Source organism: Penicillium hordei (genome assembly GCF_028827395.1).
Source record: "Penicillium hordei strain IBT 12815 chromosome Unknown utg000001l_segment0_segment0, whole genome shotgun sequence".
NCBI classification, from domain to species: Eukaryota; Fungi; Ascomycota; class Eurotiomycetes; order Eurotiales; family Aspergillaceae; genus Penicillium; species Penicillium hordei.
This window is the reverse complement of record NW_026623142.1, coordinates 7036546-7056370: the sequence shown is the minus strand read 5'-3', so window position 1 is coordinate 7056370 and position 19825 is coordinate 7036546. Positions and strand designations below refer to the sequence as shown.

The window sequence follows — 19825 nt, the reverse complement described above, 5'->3', positions numbered from 1 at the left end:
CATTGACAACCATCCACCATCATCGTTTTTCAATCATCTTGACAATGATTCACAACGGCCATCCTCCACTGTGAAGATCTTCCACCCATACCACCATGAACCTTTCATTGCCAGCACACGAGCCTTATATCGTCAGCATTCAACCATGGCCACCATGAGCCATCATCGGCCTTTCATCATCGGCCGTCCACCATGAGCACTATAACCACCATACATCTGGTCTATAACAGCTGTTCGTCAACTCCATGAACAAACAAGTCTACAATAGCTTCCCTATCAAGTCTTTCCCTTCTCATGTTCAACCCCTAGGTCAAACCAACAGCAAAAATAACCCTGCAAAGTTCCTTTCAACCAAGCCTCTACCAGACTTCGCAATCAATCAAATATGGTCTCGCAATATTTCTCGGTCTTACAGAAAAAGCTCATATCCAACCCAGCAATGAGAAGTGGCCTCACAAAGTTTCTTCTTCAGACAACTCTTTAGCCAACTCTTCATCCATGCCTCAGCATCATCCAATTATTGAGCAAGCTCACAGCAGATTTTGCATCGACACATACAGCCAATGACCAGGAGAGGTTTCTTCCTCGGCAAGGTTCACAATCAACAAGCCACTCATATTGAGCAGTGCTTCCACAGTCCCGAACATTTGGTCAACGCAACTACTGTTAGGTGGATATAAATCCACCAAATGCATCGTGGGGGTCTTCAGTGGAGGTCATCATTGGGTTTCAGCATGTATTATCGCTATGGCTTTCAATGTTCTACCTCTCTCGTGTATCCTTCATAGATTGTTTTTCTGAGCATCATGTGCAATTTAAGACATTCTATTTTATTTCTGTCTCTATACCTTTGCAATAAATGTATCTAATTTAGGAGTAGAAGACACTGGTCTCAAAAAAAAAAGTCCATGCATTAAAAAGAGAGTAAGGTTATTCGCTGTATCTGGACAGTAGTGAGAAGCCACGCAATTCTCAAACAGAAGTAGGGAGTATCATCAATCATCACATCGTCCGAAACCCTCCAAAAAAGATTCACCGCACGCCAGCCCAGATGTTCTGCGTAGAGTACTGGGGAATGAAAGGGAGAAAATAACAAGCGCCATTATTGCAAAACACACCCGAAAATAAAAAGCTAGAAGGAAAAAAAGACATCTTGAAAAGCTGTAGCCGAAGGTACGCACAGGAGCATGCGTCCTCAACTTCGACGACCCGCTCCACAATCCAGTCCGCAAAAGCCTGGCCCTCAAGTTTCCACCGTCCATCAGCCCACACATCACAGAGCCAGTAAGCCCACGGCTTACTCGAAGATGTAAGCTGCAAATCCCAAATTGAAGCCGTGGCACGGCGGTTCGTAGAGTGGCTATCGGCCCCTGCCGAGAGATCATGATTGACGTTGCGGAATCCAGCAGCCGAAGTTGGGTTGCTGGTACCGGAATCGCCTTGCCTGATTCGCCATTCACGCTCGGCTTTCTCGCCTGCGCGGCGGGCGACCGCTTCCTCGTCTTCTGCTTGGTAAAGATTGCATTTGGTGCATTCTGTGCAGCGGGACCCAGGGTTGATGCGGAAGTGCTCACAGAAGTGTTTGTAGCCTTCTGGTTCTTCAAATTCATTGTCATCGGACAAGTTGCCTGCCACCTGTTCATCGTCAAAGGGATCGTGGGGTATATCAGCCGGGCCATCGAAGGCATCTAACCCGCGGGGGGCACGGGCAGGCGCGGTTGTTTGTATAGGTGGACCTAGTGCCTTGCGGCATAGGTAGCACATGGAGTAGCCACAAACGCAAGTCAGTTTGTTGCAGCCTGAGGACTTGACGAATGAGAGGCAGCAGCGGGGACAGGTGCGTTTCACGGCGGCAGTGCGGGCAGCCTCGACGGTAGCGCGCAAGTCCAGGAGTAACGGCTCATGGCACACATGTGGATCTCGCCACGATTTATGGCATGTCATGCAGCTAATGCGTGAGCACGAGGGGTTGACACAGGTGAAGCGTTTCGGTCGGATCTTGAGGCAAAGGTTGCGAATGGCATTTCCGAAGACCGCTGTTGCGGTGGCTGGGTCCAAAAGGAGAAGAATAATAACAGGGATTACGAGTAAGGGGACAAGGTCAAGGAGGAGGAGGGTCATCAAAATCGTCGGAATAATGCCACCGTCACGGCGGAACCGCCAGCGGACACCATGGGTTGAAGGATGGTAGACTGGGTCGATTTCAGCATAGGAGCAGAACGGGCATCTAACGAGCTTCAATTGAGACTTCATAAGCGCTTCAGAGGAGAGCCGATCCTCAAATTTGCGGTATGTTTCGAAGCCAGCCGTGTCAAGAAGAATTGCTTGCTTGACAATCTCTGGATGAAGACATCCCTCGCACGACCCGATGGACAATGGCGCAAGACACTTCAAAGTAGAGCGCTCTAAATCAACAGACTTGCCCCAGCCCTGCCCAAACAGCGCTTCATAGACAGTTCTTTGGATGCAGTGGTAGCAAATGATGTGAATGTTGGTTGAACATGTCGCGATCTGCTCAAATGTCACGTCGGCGAAACAACACTCGCATTCGTAGAGCGCGTTGAGTTCTTGGGCTTCCTTCTCATTCAACTCTGAAGCAAATCGGAAGTCCTTGTCATGCTGCTCTTCACGCTTCTGTCGCAACAGTGGGGCCAACAACATCTCGTGGAGCTCTGCATCCAGCTCGTTGCACCCGGTTTCCTTCAAAAAAGGAACAAGTTCCCCGTCTGCTCGACGATGCCAGGCCAAAAGAGGATGTTCTTCGCGGTCCTTCTTCCGCCTAAAGGACGGGAACATGCTGTTGAATGTCGCGCGCCATGTCCGACGCGACAGATCCCGGAGCATCGGTCGAGCGCGGGCATAGCTGAAATTCACTTCAGCTAGAACAGCCTCCACTGTACTCTTGTTCAGACCATTATATTCTCTTGTCATGGCCATCCGCACAGCGGCCTTGTATTCGTCGGACCGAAACCGCTCATCGGGAGGGACCAGGCCGCCTTTGCCAGCATCATGTCGAGCAAAGTTGTCACCTCCAGGAGATGGGAGAGCATTTCCCTCTGCCTCGGCTTCAGTAGTTCCTTCTGGGAGGTTCCAGCGCCCCGAAACCCAGTTCTTCTTATGTCTGAGTAGCTCCTCCACACACACTTGTAACCGGCTCTGTCCGTCAAAGCGTAGCAGCAGCTCGCGGAACACCTCTATCTGTACATCTGGAAAGATTAGAACTAGAGTCTCAAGTGCAGTATTGAGTTCCTCCTGTTCCCGCTTGTGTTCCTCTGTTTCGTGGGCCGAGAGCTGGACGGGGCCGCGTGATCGGGAGGTACTGCCAAAAGGGTTATTTCGTAGCGCTTCGAGGGTGATGGAGTAGCTGTTGGGAGAGGATCCAGTTTGTCCTAGAGATGGCTTTCGGGCATTGCGACTGGACGAGGAGCTGGTTGAAGAACCGGAGGCTGACTTTCGGTGAGATTGCGTGCCGTCGGCGGGGCGGGATGTGGAGGATTTGGAGAAACCGGGAACTGGCAGCGAGAGCACCATGATTGTACAGGCTTTACATGGTTTGGGAATATGAAAGTGTCAGAGGGTATCAGAAGATGTCAGAAGATGTCAGGTGGGGGAATATAAGAATGTGTTGGAACAGTCCTGGAGCCTAGAATGAAGAATGAAGGATATGTTACATAAGACGACCTTCCGCCGCGTTCTTTTTTTATATTCCTTCTATTCTTTCTTTTCTTTCTTTTCTTTTACATCTACGTCCATCCAGTGATCTTTCTATTTGCTAGACAGTGACCCCTTCTTTTTAAACCATATCGCATACACAGAGTGTCTCGTTGAGACTGCAGAATGTCACTCGATCCTTGCCCTAGTGCCGATACATCAACCCACACCATACGATATATCTGAGCCCGAAACCACTTGAACAGCAAATGAAATCCCAAAGATCGCATGCTCCTTAGGAACACGGTTCAAAAGAATCACGCAATGTGGGACAATATCACTAGAATAGCAAAGAATCAACGTGTCTTCCGGTACGTTATTTTGAGAGTGCTTTCGATATGACTAGAATTGATTCCCTCCAAACGCTACATCTATCAAATGACCCGAAAGCATTCCTTATGGTTGTTGCATGGGAAATAATATCAGTCCAAAGTATTCAAAAAATGTAGTATTTCCAAGTCGGTATAGTTACGTAGTTACCAAATTCAGATACATCTCATTGGCCTCATGGGGAAAAACTAAAAACAAGAAAAATCACAGGTAGTATATACAAAGAAAGAAGCCATAATCTGAACCAAGTGTTCCGGCTCGCTTTGCCAATGGGAATATCGCTTCAACCAAAGATTTCATATTTTACAGCTTGGCCTTAGCGCCCTCCAGGAGCTCCGCACCGGCACCAGTGATGGCAGGCTTGCCAGTCTCAACAACGGTGGCCTGGAACAGGACGATGTTGCCCTCCTTCCACATCTCAGTCTTAAGGGTCTGGCCAGGCAGAACGACACCCGCGAAGCGAACCTTGAGGTTCTTGTAGGGACCAAACTTGGAGAAGACAGCCTTTGCCGACACACCGAGTGAGCACAGACCGTGCAGAATGGGGGTCTTAAAGCCGCCGACCTTGCTGAACTCGGGGTCGATGTGGAGCGGGTTGCGGTCACCGTTCAGGCGGTACAGCGCTGCCTGGTCCTCGGACGTCTTCTCCTCAACCACGGCATCGGGCTGGCGCTGCGGCGCCTTGTACGCAGCAGTGGCAGCCTTGGCGCGCACAGCAGTGGGCTTGGAAGAGCCTCCGAAGCCACCACTGCCGCGGATAAAGACGCTAGACTCGTTATAGAACAGATCCTCGCCAGTCTTGGCATCCTTGGTTGTAAACCCGGCGATGACGATGGCTGCGTTTCCCTTGTCGATAACGTCAATGAGCTTGGGATAGGTCAGGGTATTGGCGGTAGTGGGGATGGGGAACTTGCGAACCTCCATGTACTGCTCGCCGTGGAGCAGCATCATGGGGGAGAAGTCCTTCACCAGTTCGTCCATGTTCCAGGGAGTTGCGGTGTTGAACCAGGGGACAACACCATACGAGGGAAGGGCCTGGAACTGGTCGTTGTTCTCGTAGACCAGAGGCAAGTCGGTGCGCTTGGCGCCCAAGCTGAGGTTGTACAGGATCACATCGCGGTCCTCGTAGTTGAAGGGAGTACCCTCGCTCGAAAGGGCCTTGGCCTTCTCGATGTTCTTCAGGGTCTCGTTCTCGCTGGAAGCATCACCGTGCACGCGGTTAGACATGTTGGCCATGATCTTCTCCGCGCCGGCCTGGCCGTCCTCGGGGTGATCAGCGCGACCGTCATCGAAGTTGGTGATTTGTTCCCAGTTACGAACCACCTCCTCGGGGGTCAGCTTGACGTCCACGGGGAAGCCGTGGCCGCCAGTGCGCTGCCAGCGGGTGCGGCCGAACCAACCACTACCACACTCAAACAGACCCTTGGTGGAAGGCTCAGGAGCCATATCAGAGCACAGCAAGACTACGAGGGGAGCAACATAGTCGGGCTTGAAAGCCTGGACCATCTCCTCGGGCATAATGGTGCGGGTCATGTTGGTACCCGCATTGGGAGCAATGGTGTTAACCTTAATGTTGTACTTGGCACCCTCCAAAGCTAGAGTGCGGGAAAGACCCAGGATACCAAGCTTGGCAGCAGCGTAGTTGGCCTGGCCGAAGTTGCCGTAGATACCGCTGGTACTGGCAGTGTTGACAACACGACCGTACTTCTGCTTGAGGAAGTAAGGCCAGGCAGCCTTGGTCACCTTGTAGGTACCACGGAGGTGGACATTAACAACGGAGTTCCACAGGTTGTCATCCATGTTGGTGAAAGCCTTGTCGCGCAGGATGCCGGCATTGTTCACCAAGATATCAATGCGGCCGAAGGCATCAATGGCGCTCTTGACGACGGCATCACCGTCCTCGCAGTTAGCCTTGTTGCCAACAGCCTTGCCGCCGAGCTTCTTGATTTCCTGGACCACCGGCTCGGGGTCAACAAGGTCGTTGACTACGACGGAGGCACCGAGCTTAGCGAACTGCAAGCAATAGGCACGGCCGAGACCTGCACCACCTCCAGTGACCAGGGCAACACGGCCCTTGAAGTCGGGCTCCTCTCCCGGCTGAGCGCTGGGTGTCTTCAAGCCATCTTCCAAAAAGGCCATGAAGTCAGCAGGGCCAGTGGGATATTCGGGCTGAGAGAAATCGTTGACATCGTTCCACTTCCGGGCGATAGCACCAGGGGTCAGGGAGTCATCAGTTTTCAGGAGACCACCCTTAGCTCGCTCCCAGCGGAGCTTAGCAACGTGACCACCGCCGACCTCGTAAATACCACCAGTCTCTGTGGTGTTAGACGAGTGCACAAGGGCAGCGACCAAAGGAACCACCCAGTCGGGCTTGAGGTTCTCCAGAACATCAGGGGGCATGACAGTTGCAGTCATGCGGCTGGCAGCTAATTTGGGGTTAGCTTCCCCAAATTCATGAGTTGGGGTTTTGTAGCTTGCTTACCAATGGGAGCAATAACGTTGGCAATAATGTTATACTTGGCACCCTCCTTAGCCAGGGTCTCGGTGAAACCGACCTGGCCAAGCTTGGCAGCTGAGTAGTTGGCCTGGCCGAAGCTGCCGAATAGACCAGCAGCCGAGGCCGTGTTGATAACACGGCCAAACTTTTGTTTGCGGAAGTGAGGCCATGCGGCTCTTGCGCACTATCCAAAGAATGATCCATCAGTTCCTGCTTCACTAATTTGTTTTTGGTGTGTCCGAAGATTCTCACCTTGTATGCACCGTAGGTGTGAACTGTGTTGATCAGATCCCAATCGGCATCCTTCATGTTCTTAAAGCTAATATCCCGCAGGATACCAGCGTTATTAAGCAGAATATCAATGCGACCGAAGGCCTTAATAGCGGTCTCGATGATAGCATCACCGTTCTCGACGCTGTCGTAGTTGGCGACGGCCTTACCGCCGGCGGCCCGGATCTCCTCGACGACAACATCTGCGGCCTGGAGTAGCTATCAGTGTCCGTCGGTCTAGGTCGGAGTTGTTGCACATACCTTTCCTGACTTGCCCTCACCCTTGTGAGAGACACCGAGGTCATTCACGACGACATTTGCACCCCTTGAGGCGAAAAAGAGAGCATATGCTTTCCCCAGACCACCACCGGCACCGGTGACGACCACCGTTTGGTTATCGAATCGCAACTCGGACATTTCTGTGTATATCCGAAAGTTAAGTGGATAATAGAAAGAAATAAAAGAAGAAAGCTGGAGAAGAGGGGAGTTTAAAGCAACTCGGCAAGCTGGAGAACCTCGGCACGTTTGGGTTGGTTTTGTAACGAAACATTGGGGTATCGTTACAATGGCAGATCGTCCCGTATCACATGCCGTACTCTGTGTACTGTGAAACTCCTTCGTACATGTGGTAATTTGAATGGAAAGTGAATATTAGATTATTGACTTGTGCATAAAGCATGTGCAAATATATACAATATATACAATATATATACTGTAAATAGGTGTAATAGGGTGTAATAGGTGTAAGAGTGTAGGTATATGTCTCCCGGGGCCGAGTACTTGCTGACTCAGGCATGTGACGGGCAACGTCATTGTCATGTGCATACATCTCTGTATAAGTCAATATTATTATTTGACCAGTTGACAATTTTCTTAAATAGAATACGCTTCTAATATTCTTAACATATCGAAAGTAGCAAGTAGCGGCTGAATATACCCCGTGGGGGGAAATAACCCCAGATTCACTCGGCCGATTGGAGGGGGAATTTCCCGCGCACCGTAGCCGATGGATACAAAAGACGTGCAATAAAGAACTATACGTATTCGGTAGTTGAAATCAAGTCAAAATGCCCGGAATCGTGGACGATAAGTCGCAGCACTGTATCCCCTTCCTACTCGATCGCCTGCGCGTTCATATCGAGCGGCACCGCAGCAACCCCAGTACCCCGCCGTTTTTCATCGGTCTCAATGGCGTTCAGGGTGCGGGCAAGACAGTTTTAGTAAGTCGATCGACCTCGTCGATTTCTCATGCCTCGGGATCTCGTTTAGTTTCCTCGAAACGGCACTTGATATTAATCCCTCCATAGGTATCCGCTCTCAATGACACCCTCCGGTCCGAGCCATACTCGCTCTCGGTCGTGACCTTGTCGCTCGACGATATCTACCTTGACCACGCCAATCAGGTGGCTCTAGCACAGGCGCATCCTTCAAATCCCCTCCTGCAGCATCGTGGTCAGCCATCGACTCACGACCTCGCATTGGGTGAGGAGGTGTTTGCTTCACTCGCTGCTGAACGTCCGACGGCCATTCCACAGTATGACAAGTCTGCGTTCGAGGGTCAGGGTGATCGTATCCCAAAGGCAGAATGGAAAACCGTCAATGAAAAGGGTCAAGATAAAGTCAAGGTCGTGATTTTTGAAGGGTGGTGTGTGGGGTTCCGTGCGTGGGATGACCAAACCCTCCATGCGAAATGGGAGGCCGCTGTGCATCAAAAGGAGAGCGGCGAATATGATGGACGACTAGGCCATGTCAAGTTCGAGGATGTCAAGGCTGTAAACGATGCTCTGAAGCGATATGATGTCTTGACTAAGTGGGTTTCTTTGGCCATTGAAGGCTGCAACTAGAAGCTTTGCTAATATGGGTTTCTTTTTTACTTTCACAGCAAGCTTGATGCTTTGGTCCATATGTATGTGCTTTGTTGCCGCTCGACATACTTTACTTCTACTAACCAATTTCAGCGACGCCGAAAACCCTCATTTCGTCTACGAATGGCGTCAGCAGCAGGAACTCACTCTCCGTGCGGCCAAAGGCACCGGAATGACCGAAGAACAGGTCAAACACTTTGTGGACGGCTGTACGCATATACTCCGGGGAGCAATAACACCATTGATGATTAAATATACTAACTCAAATGGTCGATGTAGATTACCCATCCTACGAGCTCTTTACTGAAACCCTCCGCGACGGCGCTTTCAAGCCTACGCCGCATAACTTATCAGCATCGAGCTCAGACTGGCAAGGACGACAGCTCTGCCTTGTGGTTGACCATAATAGGAGAGTTCAGAAGGTCATTAGAATCTAATTGGTGTGAACTGACATAGAAACGTCGGAATGCAGTGTCACATAAATGTCGAATAGATATATATCTCCCCAATTTTAGGATTGTCCACTCCTGTTCTGGGCTCGGTTCTAAATATATGGTTCCTTTTGGGATGTAGTAACTTCTGGTAAGACAATACCTTTTTGTAGATGTCTTTCCAAATTTAAAGCCGGTAACTCTGGTAGCATACGATGTAGACACATATGATGAACTGATGACAACCCAAGCTCTAGATGAAGTAAACCACTTAAATTGGTTAACTACAGTCATGAGCTTGATATTTGAGCTACTGGGGTTGAAATTATGAAGCGCGGCTTTAATAACACAGCTTCGAAAACCCCTTGAGGCAGCAGGATGGTTGGACATGGGACTCGGACCTCGGGACGGTCTCGGCCTCACAAAACCCCGATTACTACCGAGGGGAGAAAAATAAAAGCCAAGAAACAGCTACGAGACACAAAGTACGACAGGAACCAGGCCCATGACCATGAAATTGGGTTGTTTGAAGCATTAAATTGATCGGAAACCCCAGACCATCGTATCGCTAAAAAAAGAATTGACTAGTGGATATAAACAGCCCGTGCAAAAAACAACCCAAGACAGTAAAGTCGTAAAATTTTGTAACATTTTTAGTGCGCTCAGAGAACGCTCCAACCGGAATTCTTCATGAGAAGAAATCTAGTTCATCTGGCGGATGAGACCGTTGATGTTCTCCTCACGGTTACCGGTGTCACCACCCTCAATGTAGTGCTTGAACTTGCGAGTACGGAAACCACCGTTGGGGTTGGACAGCTTGAAGGGCCAGAGGAAGTTGTTGGCCTGCTTGAAGTTAGGGCCAACGGTGTAGATCTCGTGGATCAGATCCTCCATGCAGACAATGCCGAACTTGCCGAGGTGCTCCTCGATGATCTGGTTGTCGGTGAGGGGAGTGCGCTGCTTGTCGACCTTTCCGTAACCACGCTTGTACAGAAGCTCGCGGACGGACTTCAGGTTGGGGTAACCGTAGGCAATGTAGGGGTTGACGATGGTCAACATCTCCTGGGTAGCCTTGGTGAGGCGGATGAAAGTACCAGAGTTGATCTGGAGCAGACGCAGGAGCTGGAGGATCTTGCGGGGCTTGGGAGCAATCTTGTTGATACCCTTGATACGGACAACGAAGACGAGCTTGGGCTCACCCTCAACGAAGAAGCTGCCCTCCTGGCGAGCAACGCGGTTGAGGCGGATCTTCTCGCGCTCAGCGGTGCGGTACTCCTGGACGTAGGACTCGGCACGCTTGAAGATAACACCACGCTTCTCCTTGTTGGCCTATATGAATCTCAGTCAGTATGAGAGATCTCCAAAGTCTTGTGAAGAAAATGGCAAGTAGTTTGTGTAACTAATGTCAGACCCGAAAGATGGTTGACAGACGACAGCATTGACCGTGGTAGCGGTCTAGTCATCGTGAATGGTGTTATGCATCATGTAGTTGGAAGGGAAGTGTGACAATGTGAAAGAAAGAGGGGAAACTGACCTTCTTGGTCTTCTCGGCCTCGGCACGGCGCTCAGCGCGGGCAGCCTCTTGAGACTTGCGCTTCTTCAGAAGGGTCTCGGGAACGAGGACCTGGTTCTGGGTGGGAACGGAGCTGTGTAATGTTAGAACAGTCTGTCTAGAATAGATCAAGACTGAGACAATTCGCCGAGTGAAAGAATTGCAGCATATAGCGCCACATTCTCAACTGAAGGCATAAAAGAACTCGACGAAATGTCTTTAATCAGTGAGGGCCAAGACATCGGGGGTTCATGATCGATTGCAGTTTGGTACTAGCCATGCATATTCCAGCATAGTGTTCGAAAACCCGATCACCCCCCAGATGTCATTGATGCCTTCATCTGACAAAACCCCGAACAATGTTCAGGAAATATGTTGTCACTCTTTCGCTTCAGGATCATAATGCTGTTACCACATCATGAGCGCCCGGGAACGATAGTTCACAACAATATTTTTGGAAGAGAAGGCGCCAGGCGCTTTCAACCTCAAGACTCCATCACCCCCTTTTCTGTATCCAAATTTTGCTCCGTGATAGACAGCAAGTGTATCCATCCGAGATAATTGGAATCGAGAGAGAGCAGGAAGGATCGAGCTGGTGCCTAGCCGTCATCGTTGTGGACAAACGGCTGGCATCCCCAGCGAGAAGGACGACTATACCCGCAACCTTACAAACTCAAACAGAGATTGCATCAGTCTTAGGACGAAGTCATTGGGAATCATACGTAGTAGCGGCCATTTTGAATGTCCGGACGAGGTCGAGAGTCGGCTGGTTGTCGAAGGATGTCAAAGGAAGAAGAAAAAGTTTGAAGAAAAGGACTTGTAAGAAGAGATTCGCTTGTGTGGGTGCGGGTCTCCCTAGCCATATTAGGCTAGCGTATAATATAGCAAGCACTAACCTGTTCTGGGTCCAGCCCTTATCAAGGTCTAGATAAGGGTTTACCTCTTATCAGATGACTTCATGGATCCATCCATGGATGTCTGACCTGTCTGGGGGTACATGTAACAAAGTGAACACTGATTCCCCTTACACTCCATACACCATGTCACGTCGCGGAGTTGGCCTCGGGGCCTTTGCAAACCGAACTCAAGCAACACAATCTTATGCTACCCATGGCGCCAATCTCCGCTCTACGCATACTGCCTCCCTGCAGACCCAGTTGTCGGTTTTCCAGTCGTTGCTCCATACATTTGCGTTAGAACATAGCTCTACGATAAAGTCCAACCCGACATTCAGGGCAGAATTTGCGCGCATGTGCAACACAATCGGGGTTGATCCTCTTGCCGCAAGCAACGTCAAGGGCAAGAATGGTCGTCGTGGACTGGGAGAAGGGGGCAGCTTCTGGACCCAGATTATGGGCGGAGATATGAATGACTTTTATTTTGAAGTCGCAGTTAGAGTTGTGGAGTTATGCAGAGAGACCAGGAGCGAAAATGGTGGACTGATTGGTGTTGAGGAGTGTCGGAAGCGAGTGGGGAAGGGCAAGGCGATTGGTAGCGGGCTTGAAGTTTCAGAGTATGGAGTTGTTCCTTCCCGAAATATGGATATCTATACAAGCGACTGACTTAACTATGTGTTCGACAGTGATGACATCCTACGAGCAGTTCGGTCTCTCGAACCTCTTGGCTCCGGGTTCTCCATCGTCAAGGTCGGCAGCAAGCAGTACATTCGGTCCATTCCTAAAGAACTCAATACAGATCAGGCAACAGTCTTGGAAGTGATTCAAATGCTGGGTTTTGTGAGCGTTTCAATGCTTCGGTTGAACCTCAAATGGGAAAAAGCTCGAGCACAAACTGTAATCGATGACCTGCTTACTGATGGTTTAGTCTGGTTGGATGCCCAAGGCCCTAGAAAGAGTACTGGTCACCCCAGAATCTTCTGGACGATAGTGGATGAAATAGGAGACCTATGTGATTCGCATGAAAATCACAAGATCATAATGGCTCGTGCGGTTATCCCTCGACCTACATCTTTCCGAGAGAATCCCAAGTCATAAGTATGTGACTCGAGCTTTTGCCTGTCCAAGCATTAATGATGCATTCAATAATTGGCGCTTCGAGAGGGGCAACATTCACCCTTCCATTCCGGGCCCTTTGGTCAAACGATGACAAGCTACAGTTTGCTCGGTACCATTACCTGGGGCATTTGTCTACGGGCGTTTAAACCACGAAAAACAAAAAACAGAAAAACAGAGAAAAAACAAAAAAAAACAAAAAAAAAAAAACAAAGAGGCCATTCAATTCATGTAGAGAGATTTGAATTTGGGTGATAGGCGAGCAAGCACCATCGGCAAGGATCAAGTACAAGCGGTCGTACACTACAGGAATTCGTCAAGAGAGGAACAAACCCCCTGATGATTCATTTGCGTTAATTTTTTTTATAGAATATGGTGCTACTTCAGTAGCAATAACGACTTATTCTATTTGTCTAGCGAATCTGGCGAATCCAAAGTTTATGTATCTCATTTTTGGGTGTTGGGGTGACACGGCATTGCGTGATACGGAGCGACAAGCATGTAATATATCCCCGCAAGGGGACTATTTATATACTGTCTCATATCCCATGAAAAGTAATAGTCCGTTAATTTCAATATAATTGAACTGAACAACCATACTGCATATACCCTGCCATCATGTCCCAATCCAGTGTTCCAGCGACAGACCCCGCTGTCTACGCTGAATACGAAACCATATGGTCCAATCTCCCGGACACCGAAGAAGGATGGATTGCTAGAGCCCGAGAGGTCTCCGAAGTGCTAGCCAAGGATGCGGTCCAAAGAGACCAGGAGAACAAATCGCCGCGCGCCGAAGTGGCCCTGCTCAAGCATTCGGGCTTGACAAAGCTTCTAGGACCTAAGAAGTATGGTGGTGGCGAGCAACCCTGGAGCGTTGGATACAAGGCAATAAGAGAGGTTGCAAAGGCAGATGGGTAACATCCAAGCATCCCACATGGCTCCCAAGGATAGTCCCTAACAAGAAGACAGATCTATCGGTATGCTGCTTGGCTATCACCTTCTCTGGTCTACCATTGCAAATGTCATGGGCACTCCTGAACAAGCCGACCGAACCCATCAGTTGATCATTTCGAACAACTACTTTGTCGGCGGCGCCGTGAACCCCCGCGACAATGATCTGAAGATCACCCTAGATGGAGACCATATCGTATTCACCGGGAACAAGTACTTCAACACTGGAGGCGTTGTGTCTGACCTCACAGTCCTTGAAGGTATAGTGGATGGTACTCAGGACCATATATTCGCTTTGGTCGAGACCCAACAGCCCGGTATCCAGTTTGCTCACAACTGGCACAACATTGGGTTGCGCCTGACCGAGTCTGGAGGCGTGAAGATAGACAATGTCCGTGCTTCTTGGTCAGATGCACTGGGCTGGGACGCAGCTACCAAAAAGCCTCGCGATGATACACTGAAGATCGCGTTCCCTACTCTATTTCTGCCAACGTAAGTACAGTCTATGTCATTGCATGTGTCATGCTTCCCCAGCGGTTGCATAGTTCAATACTTACTCGCTTTTCCCTACAGCATCCAACTGGTCTTCAGCAATTTCTACTTGGGTATTGCTCTCGGTTCTTTGGATTTCGCTTCCAAATACACCACAACCGCAACACGTGCTTGGCCTTTCGGTGGGGACAACAAGGAATCAGCAACGGATGAGTTCTACATCCTCGAACGCTATGGTAACTTCTTTGCGCATCTGCGTGCCACTGAAGCCCTTGCCGATCGAGCAGGCGATCAACTCTCAGGGCTTTATACGCGATACCAAGCGCAGAAATCTGGTCTCACGGCCCAGGAACGTGGCGAGGTTGCGGAGTGGGTCGCTAGCATCAAGGTGGTCGCCACAGATGTCGGACTTAGAGTTACTTCTGGTGTATTTGAAGTGACTGGAGCCCGGGCGACTGCCTCAAAAGTCGGATTGGATCGGTTCTGGCGGGATATTCGAGTACACACTCTTCACGATCCAGTGGCGTACAAGAACCGGGAATTAGGGCGATATGCACTGCTGCATGAAGTGCCTGAACCTAGCTGGTATACTTAGGGTGTTATAGGGTAGAATAAAATTCATATTATGCATATTGAGATACATATTAAAATGAATATATGCAGGGTCAAGCTGTATGTACAACATACATACATCGGACATTAAAAGCCTTAAGAAGGGTCTGATAAGAGCCCCCGCACGCCTGCGGGCCGATAACCTTTCCGTCCGACTTTTTTTTTTTTTTTTTTTCCTTCCCCCTCCATTTTTTTTCCCTTTCCCATTCTCTTCGTGGAAAAACATTCGACAGGTGTGAACAGTCAACTTCTTGATACTTCTTCATTGAACTGTCATTTATCATCCTCATAGATTTATCCAATTTTGGAATCATCCTAACAACCGCCAATATGTCGGAAGACCAAAAGCAATATGTCACTTACAATGAGGTAAGAATCCCAGACTACGGACTAGACACTGTCTTGTTGTGTTTGAAGTCAACAAAAATACGTTGAAGATATCGAAGATGTCGAAGAGACACATATGAACAGCAACATCAATATATCCCTCAACCCCGCAAATATGTAGATTGTCTTATCGCAGTCCACAATTATACCTCTGAACTTTAAAACGACCAAGACTAATATAAACAATCTCAACAGGTCCACAAGCTCTGCAAGAACTCGGCGGAAAAGATACTCGCGTCCTTCAAACCTGACCTTATGATCGCCATCGGCGGTGGTGGTTATATCCCTGCCCGCATCCTCCGGTACGTCCAATCCACACGTGCCCCTTCATATCGACTGTACACTGATCCATACTCGTCGAACAGCTCCTTCCTGAAGAAGCCCGGTAACCCTAACATTCCCATCCAGGCCATCGGTCTGTCCCTCTACGAGGACTTGGGCAAGGGTGGCGCCGAAGAGGCCCCCGGTACTGAGGTCAAGCGTTTGCAATGGCTCGACATGAGCTCCTCGGAGATGGCCAACTTGGTTGGTAAGAATGTTCTTATCGTTGACGAGGTCGATGATACCCGCACAACCCTACAATACGCCGTGGAGGAGCTCGAGAAGGATGTCAAGGAAGCCCGGAAGCAGCTCGGTCCCGGGGACGAGAAGAAGAACTTGGAGACTAACTTCTTTGTATTCGTTCTGCACGTATGTTTTTTTTTTTTTTTTTTTTCGTTCTCTTTTTGGAGGTTGATGGGTTTGGCTAACAACTGGAACAGAACAAGGACAAGGCCAAGAAAGGTACGCTGCCCAAAGATATGATGGAGAACGACCAGCGTTACCACGCCGCGGTCACCACTGGGGATGTCTGGATCTGCTACCCTTGGGAGGCTGAGTATGTTATACCTCGAATTTTCTATATTCTAGATTGTGGCTGATTTCTTTCTTCTTCCTACAGGGACATTGAAGAGCACGATACTCTGGCCAAGAAAAGCCCTATCGTTGATATTTCGACCAAGAACCCCAGGGTTGTTTAAGCGAATGACTACATTATCATAAGCATTCCCTTTTGCGCGCCGCTCTGACGGTTTATATCTGTGACTATTTTGGTCCTCGATTTTACTGTCCATGCTCAGACCGGATGCATAAATCTGAGCGTGTAATTTTTACGATATCCTTGATGAATTTCTATAGAAAAAGTTCGTTCTTTTTGGCTGATTGGCAGACCGGCAGGCTGTCCCCCAAAAGACTTTTTGACTTGAAACTGCTCTTGCACTCGTGCTCATTTTCTTTTCTCAAGGAGCACTCCCCATTAATGCGGGCCTTGTTATAACGACCAACCAGAAACCTGGGCCTAGAATCCTCCAAACGTTGTTTTGCAGACGTTGAATTGTAGACGGGTATCAAGAGAATATAGCATTGGTAGCGAGACAAAAAGTCACTGGAGCATAGTGTAGTATATTGATCCAGCGCAGCCTTTTCAATCCTGCGAAGACAAAAGCCTCCGCGCCCAAACACCAATCCACAGCCTGAACTTCTCGGACTCGGACCCAGACCTTGTCTGCCCTGGATCCGAACATCTGGTTAATAGCATAATTTATGCGCATATCGATCTCTCATTTAATCGACCTCAACCTTGCCCTGGCGCAACTCCACCTTGGCAAGCTCGATCTCCTTTTGTAGCTCAGCGTGTGCCTCGGGGACATCGTTGAAGGTGAAGATCGCCACACCCAGGCGGGCGAGAAGGTAGCAAGCGAAGACAATAAGCGCGTAGAATGGGAGCTGGGTGGTTATAGGTTAGTTCTCTTCCATCGACACATTCGAAGACCGGAGTTGGGGGCTCGGGGGGGCTGACGGGGTGGGTAACGTACAACTGGAATGACTTCAGTCTGGACAGTCTCATTCAGGGGAACAAGTCCAAGGAAAAGGGAAAGGTAGAGCTGATCGGTTGTCAGTAAGATCCATGTGGGATTGTGTTCCTGAGATGGAGGGACTTCGTAGCATACTGAGGAGACAAGGAGAAGAACGGAGAGGGTCTGGACAGCGCGCGTCATGGTGAAATCGGTAGATAAGACAGGAGATTCACAAAGGAGAGGAGAGAGGTCAATTGTGAAGATAGCACCGGTTTAGCGTGGTAAAAATGAGGGACTCGGGGTGTTGCAGTGCTGTATGCGGCAAAGGCCAACTTGGGTGATGCGCTTCTTGGCACCCGGACCAGGTCACTGGTCTTGTGTACCTGCCAAGTCGGTATCTTCTACAGGGCATTTGGATTCTAAATGGTTAATACATCTATGGTCTTGTGAAATATTTATATTCATCTATATCTAATTCTCCCAAATGTTTTGAAAGGAATATAAAAAGAATTAACAAAGAGAAAAGAACATACATACGCAGTTTAGAGGCCTGCCCTTCCGCTTTGAGCACGGCTCAAAATAGATTATGTAAGCAAACCGACTCGCCCGACCTCAATAAAATTCATTCACTACAGCATACATATTCTTGACCATCCTTATAGAGACTAGAGTCATTGATGAAGTAGTATATTCTCATATCGTTTGAATTGCAAGGAAATGTCATGCGAGAAGCCCTACTTCGTAGCTTGGCCTAGAGTGGGGGCCCGATCTATCCATGATCTATGAAACTAGTATGATCACCATTCCAGAACCTCACCCGAGTACCGCACGAACTTGCCGCCATACTGCTCCTTGGTGCCTGTGCTCAAAACCTCAACCATGCCGGTAATGGACTTCTCATGGGTATCAGGCGCCTCCTCCATGCCCCAAAGCTGCGCAGCAGCATTGCCCATGTCAGTCTGCACCCAGCCGGGATCCAAGACAAACGCATTGAGCCACTCATCCTCGGCGTTGATCCGAACTCCGTACCAGTTGACAATCGACTTTGATGCGCCATATGCTGCACTTGGGACTGGGGGTTGACGTCTAGAGATAGTTAGCTTCCATTTACCGTGTCCCAAATTCGAGTAGACATACGCGAGACCACCGGCCCCGGATCCCATAATGGCATAGATGGGCTTTCCGCCCGACTTTTGCAGCAGATCGCGTGTGGCTTGGTACAACGACACGGCGCTTAACACGTTGACGTCAATATGCTCAACTATATCGGCCCGCTTGACGTCCTTCACGAGTGGATATAATTTGGCAATGCCGGCATTAGCGACGACAATGTCAAGATGGCCGATGCCCTGATCTCTGGCTTCTTTGACTGCATCAAAGGCAGACTGCTCAACGCTCGCATCATACTTGACTACTATAATACGGCTGCCCTCGCCTTGGGGCAGCTCGGCAAGTGCCTGAGCGGTCGAGTGCGCTGGGTCACGAACGGCAGCTATAACTATCTATTAGGCACTTAATGTCAGTGATTGCCTCTAATTGCAAGTGGAGCGAGAAAAAAAGAAGCATTTACATGGTCTGATTTAGCGAGGAAACCCTTGATCAGCCCTTGGCCCAAGCCACGATTGGCACCGGTGATGAAGACAACGATAGGGGCCATTATGGTTTGTAAGGATCCTTCTAGGGCTCGATGATCGTATATAGGAATAAGTTATGAGAATTTGCGTCCGATTGATTAACTCGAAGTGGGTTCGACCAGATGCAGTGGAATTGAAGTATAATACCTTATATAGATGCCTGACTCAATGTACACTTATATACGTTTTTAGGTGACAGTCGAACAGGCACTGTTGATTATAAATCCCTATACATTTCAAGCCTAATCCCCAATCTCCGGCGCTCAAATTCTCCGATTACAAATGCAACTGATCCCTGCAATCTGCGTCTCCAACTTGGAAGGCCGAATTGTCATCATCTCAACGGATAGTTAATTGCGTGGCCAATAACGTAATCTACTTCCATTGTCTTGAAAGGGGAAAGCGGCCATATGTATGTACTTTGTACATCCATTTGTATACATTAGCGTCCCTTCTCGGCCGGGCTATCGTAGTAGGGTACCTGCTCTCAGATCCATGCAAAAGTAAACTTGATGACGAACATATAGTTTACACCTGGGCAACTAAAATGGGATGATCTATGAAATCAATGCCGATACTGACAGTTTTCAAGCCAGACTGCAACCACTAATTGTAGGAAGGCACATGGAGCCCGAGATCACGTTGCTGAACGTGCCCTAGACCCTATGCCAAGGAATCGATTTCATGGATTTATCTACCTTAAATTTTAATACTGAGCGAAAAAAGGTGCTTAACCAGGTGATAATGCTGTTCAACCATTGAAACTAGCATTTTCGGAGTGCTGAATGTCTTCTGCTAGTATTGGTGGACGTCTTCATGCTATTATTGACACCTATTAGGATTGAAGAATTCCGAAACACGAGCACTCTTAACGGTGCTCTTTCCCAAAATTAGAAGCTATAGGCTACTGGTTAAGGAACTGTAGGATAATGGTTAGTCCATCAAGCTTATGTAATTCTCCCTAACCGGGAAATTATCATGATTCATTCCTTGAATATCGTGGTTCGATTCCGCGCAGCTCCATTCTTTTTTTGTGGGGGGTTTTCTTTTTGCCTATCAACATAGCAAAAAGCTCTCTAGTGAGAAAAACGTTCGAAATGTATGTGACAATAGACATTACCTACCCCCACCCTCTACTCACAAGCTTGCTTCCAAATTGGGCTTCTTAACATAGTGGAACACGGATCACGGGAATTGATATTTCATCTCAGTGGATAGATAGATACATACATATGTACTTAGATGT

At 48.9% G+C, this 19825-nt stretch overlaps 9 protein-coding genes across 9 annotated transcripts; 4 read left to right on the top strand and 5 right to left on the bottom strand.

Moving 5' to 3' along the window:
- Positions 1-162: 162 nt before the first annotated feature.
- Positions 163-3531, bottom strand: N7537_002646 (E3 ubiquitin-protein ligase; the record flags this gene model as incomplete). The annotated part of the gene is made up of 2 exons (XM_056893704.1): positions 163-221; positions 1182-3531. The coding sequence occupies 2 exons, from the start codon at positions 3529-3531 to the stop codon at positions 163-165; spliced, it is 2409 nt and encodes an 802-aa protein (XP_056758699.1).
- An 813-nt stretch (positions 3532-4344) lies between these two features.
- mfp (putative peroxisomal multifunctional beta-oxidation protein (MFP)) lies at positions 4345-7225 on the bottom strand (the record flags this gene model as incomplete). Its single annotated transcript, XM_056893703.1, has 4 exons — positions 4345-6467; positions 6524-6722; positions 6791-7018; positions 7070-7225. The coding sequence occupies 4 exons, from the start codon at positions 7223-7225 to the stop codon at positions 4345-4347; spliced, it is 2706 nt and encodes a 901-aa protein (XP_056758698.1).
- Positions 7226-7875: 650 nt separating this feature from the next.
- Positions 7876-9110, top strand: N7537_002644 (TDA10 family protein; the record flags this gene model as incomplete). Its single annotated transcript, XM_056893702.1, has 5 exons — positions 7876-8028; positions 8116-8618; positions 8691-8714; positions 8767-8882; positions 8953-9110. 5 exons carry the CDS (start codon positions 7876-7878, stop codon positions 9108-9110), a joined length of 954 nt encoding a protein of 317 aa, XP_056758697.1.
- Positions 9111-9586: 476 nt separating this feature from the next.
- On the bottom strand, positions 9587-11447 carry N7537_002643 (60S ribosomal protein uL30). The gene is made up of 3 exons (XM_056893701.1): positions 11379-11447; positions 10639-10750; positions 9587-10433 (listed from the first exon to the last, which is right to left on the bottom strand). Exons 1-3 carry the CDS (start codon positions 11390-11392, stop codon positions 9807-9809), a joined length of 753 nt encoding a protein of 250 aa, XP_056758696.1. The 5' UTR covers positions 11393-11447; the 3' UTR covers positions 9587-9806.
- Positions 11448-11696: 249 nt separating this feature from the next.
- N7537_002642 (ESCRT-II subunit protein SNF8) lies at positions 11697-12650 on the top strand (the record flags this gene model as incomplete). Its single annotated transcript, XM_056893700.1, has 2 exons — positions 11697-12169; positions 12239-12650. The coding sequence occupies 2 exons, from the start codon at positions 11697-11699 to the stop codon at positions 12648-12650; spliced, it is 885 nt and encodes a 294-aa protein (XP_056758695.1).
- Positions 12651-13286: 636 nt separating this feature from the next.
- Positions 13287-14706, top strand: N7537_002641 (thermophilic desulfurizing enzyme family protein; the record flags this gene model as incomplete). Its single annotated transcript, XM_056893699.1, has 3 exons — positions 13287-13582; positions 13638-14111; positions 14193-14706. 3 exons carry the CDS (start codon positions 13287-13289, stop codon positions 14704-14706), a joined length of 1284 nt encoding a protein of 427 aa, XP_056758694.1.
- A 347-nt stretch (positions 14707-15053) lies between these two features.
- N7537_002640 (xanthine phosphoribosyltransferase) lies at positions 15054-16129 on the top strand (the record flags this gene model as incomplete). The annotated part of the gene is made up of 5 exons (XM_056893698.1): positions 15054-15092; positions 15306-15412; positions 15476-15800; positions 15872-15987; positions 16051-16129. The coding sequence occupies 5 exons, from the start codon at positions 15054-15056 to the stop codon at positions 16127-16129; spliced, it is 666 nt and encodes a 221-aa protein (XP_056758693.1).
- A 552-nt stretch (positions 16130-16681) lies between these two features.
- On the bottom strand, positions 16682-17253 carry N7537_002639 (dolichol-phosphate mannosyltransferase subunit 3). The gene is made up of 3 exons (XM_056893697.1): positions 17099-17253; positions 16964-17032; positions 16682-16874 (listed from the first exon to the last, which is right to left on the bottom strand). Exons 1-3 carry the CDS (start codon positions 17144-17146, stop codon positions 16713-16715), a joined length of 279 nt encoding a protein of 92 aa, XP_056758692.1. The 5' UTR covers positions 17147-17253; the 3' UTR covers positions 16682-16712.
- Positions 17254-17742: 489 nt separating this feature from the next.
- On the bottom strand, positions 17743-18602 carry N7537_002638 (Short-chain dehydrogenase/reductase SDR; the record flags this gene model as incomplete). Its single annotated transcript, XM_056893696.1, has 3 exons — positions 17743-18031; positions 18083-18447; positions 18516-18602. 3 exons carry the CDS (start codon positions 18600-18602, stop codon positions 17743-17745), a joined length of 741 nt encoding a protein of 246 aa, XP_056758691.1.
- Positions 18603-19825: the final 1223 nt, after the last annotated feature.

Coding starts and splice junctions, on each gene's coding strand:
- N7537_002643 (XM_056893701.1), bottom strand. Junction 10,434..10,638: donor AGGCCGAGAAGACCAAGAAG/GTCAGTTTCCCC, acceptor AGATTCATATAG/GCCAACAAGGAGAAGCGTGG.
- N7537_002639 (XM_056893697.1), bottom strand. CDS start 17,146: ATGACGCGCGCTGTCCAGACCCTCTCCGTTCTTCTCCTTGTCTCCTCA. Junction 17,033..17,098: donor TTCTTCTCCTTGTCTCCTCA/GTATGCTACGAA, acceptor ACAACCGATCAG/CTCTACCTTTCCCTTTTCCT. Junction 16,875..16,963: donor AGACTGAAGTCATTCCAGTT/GTACGTTACCCA, acceptor ATAACCACCCAG/CTCCCATTCTACGCGCTTAT.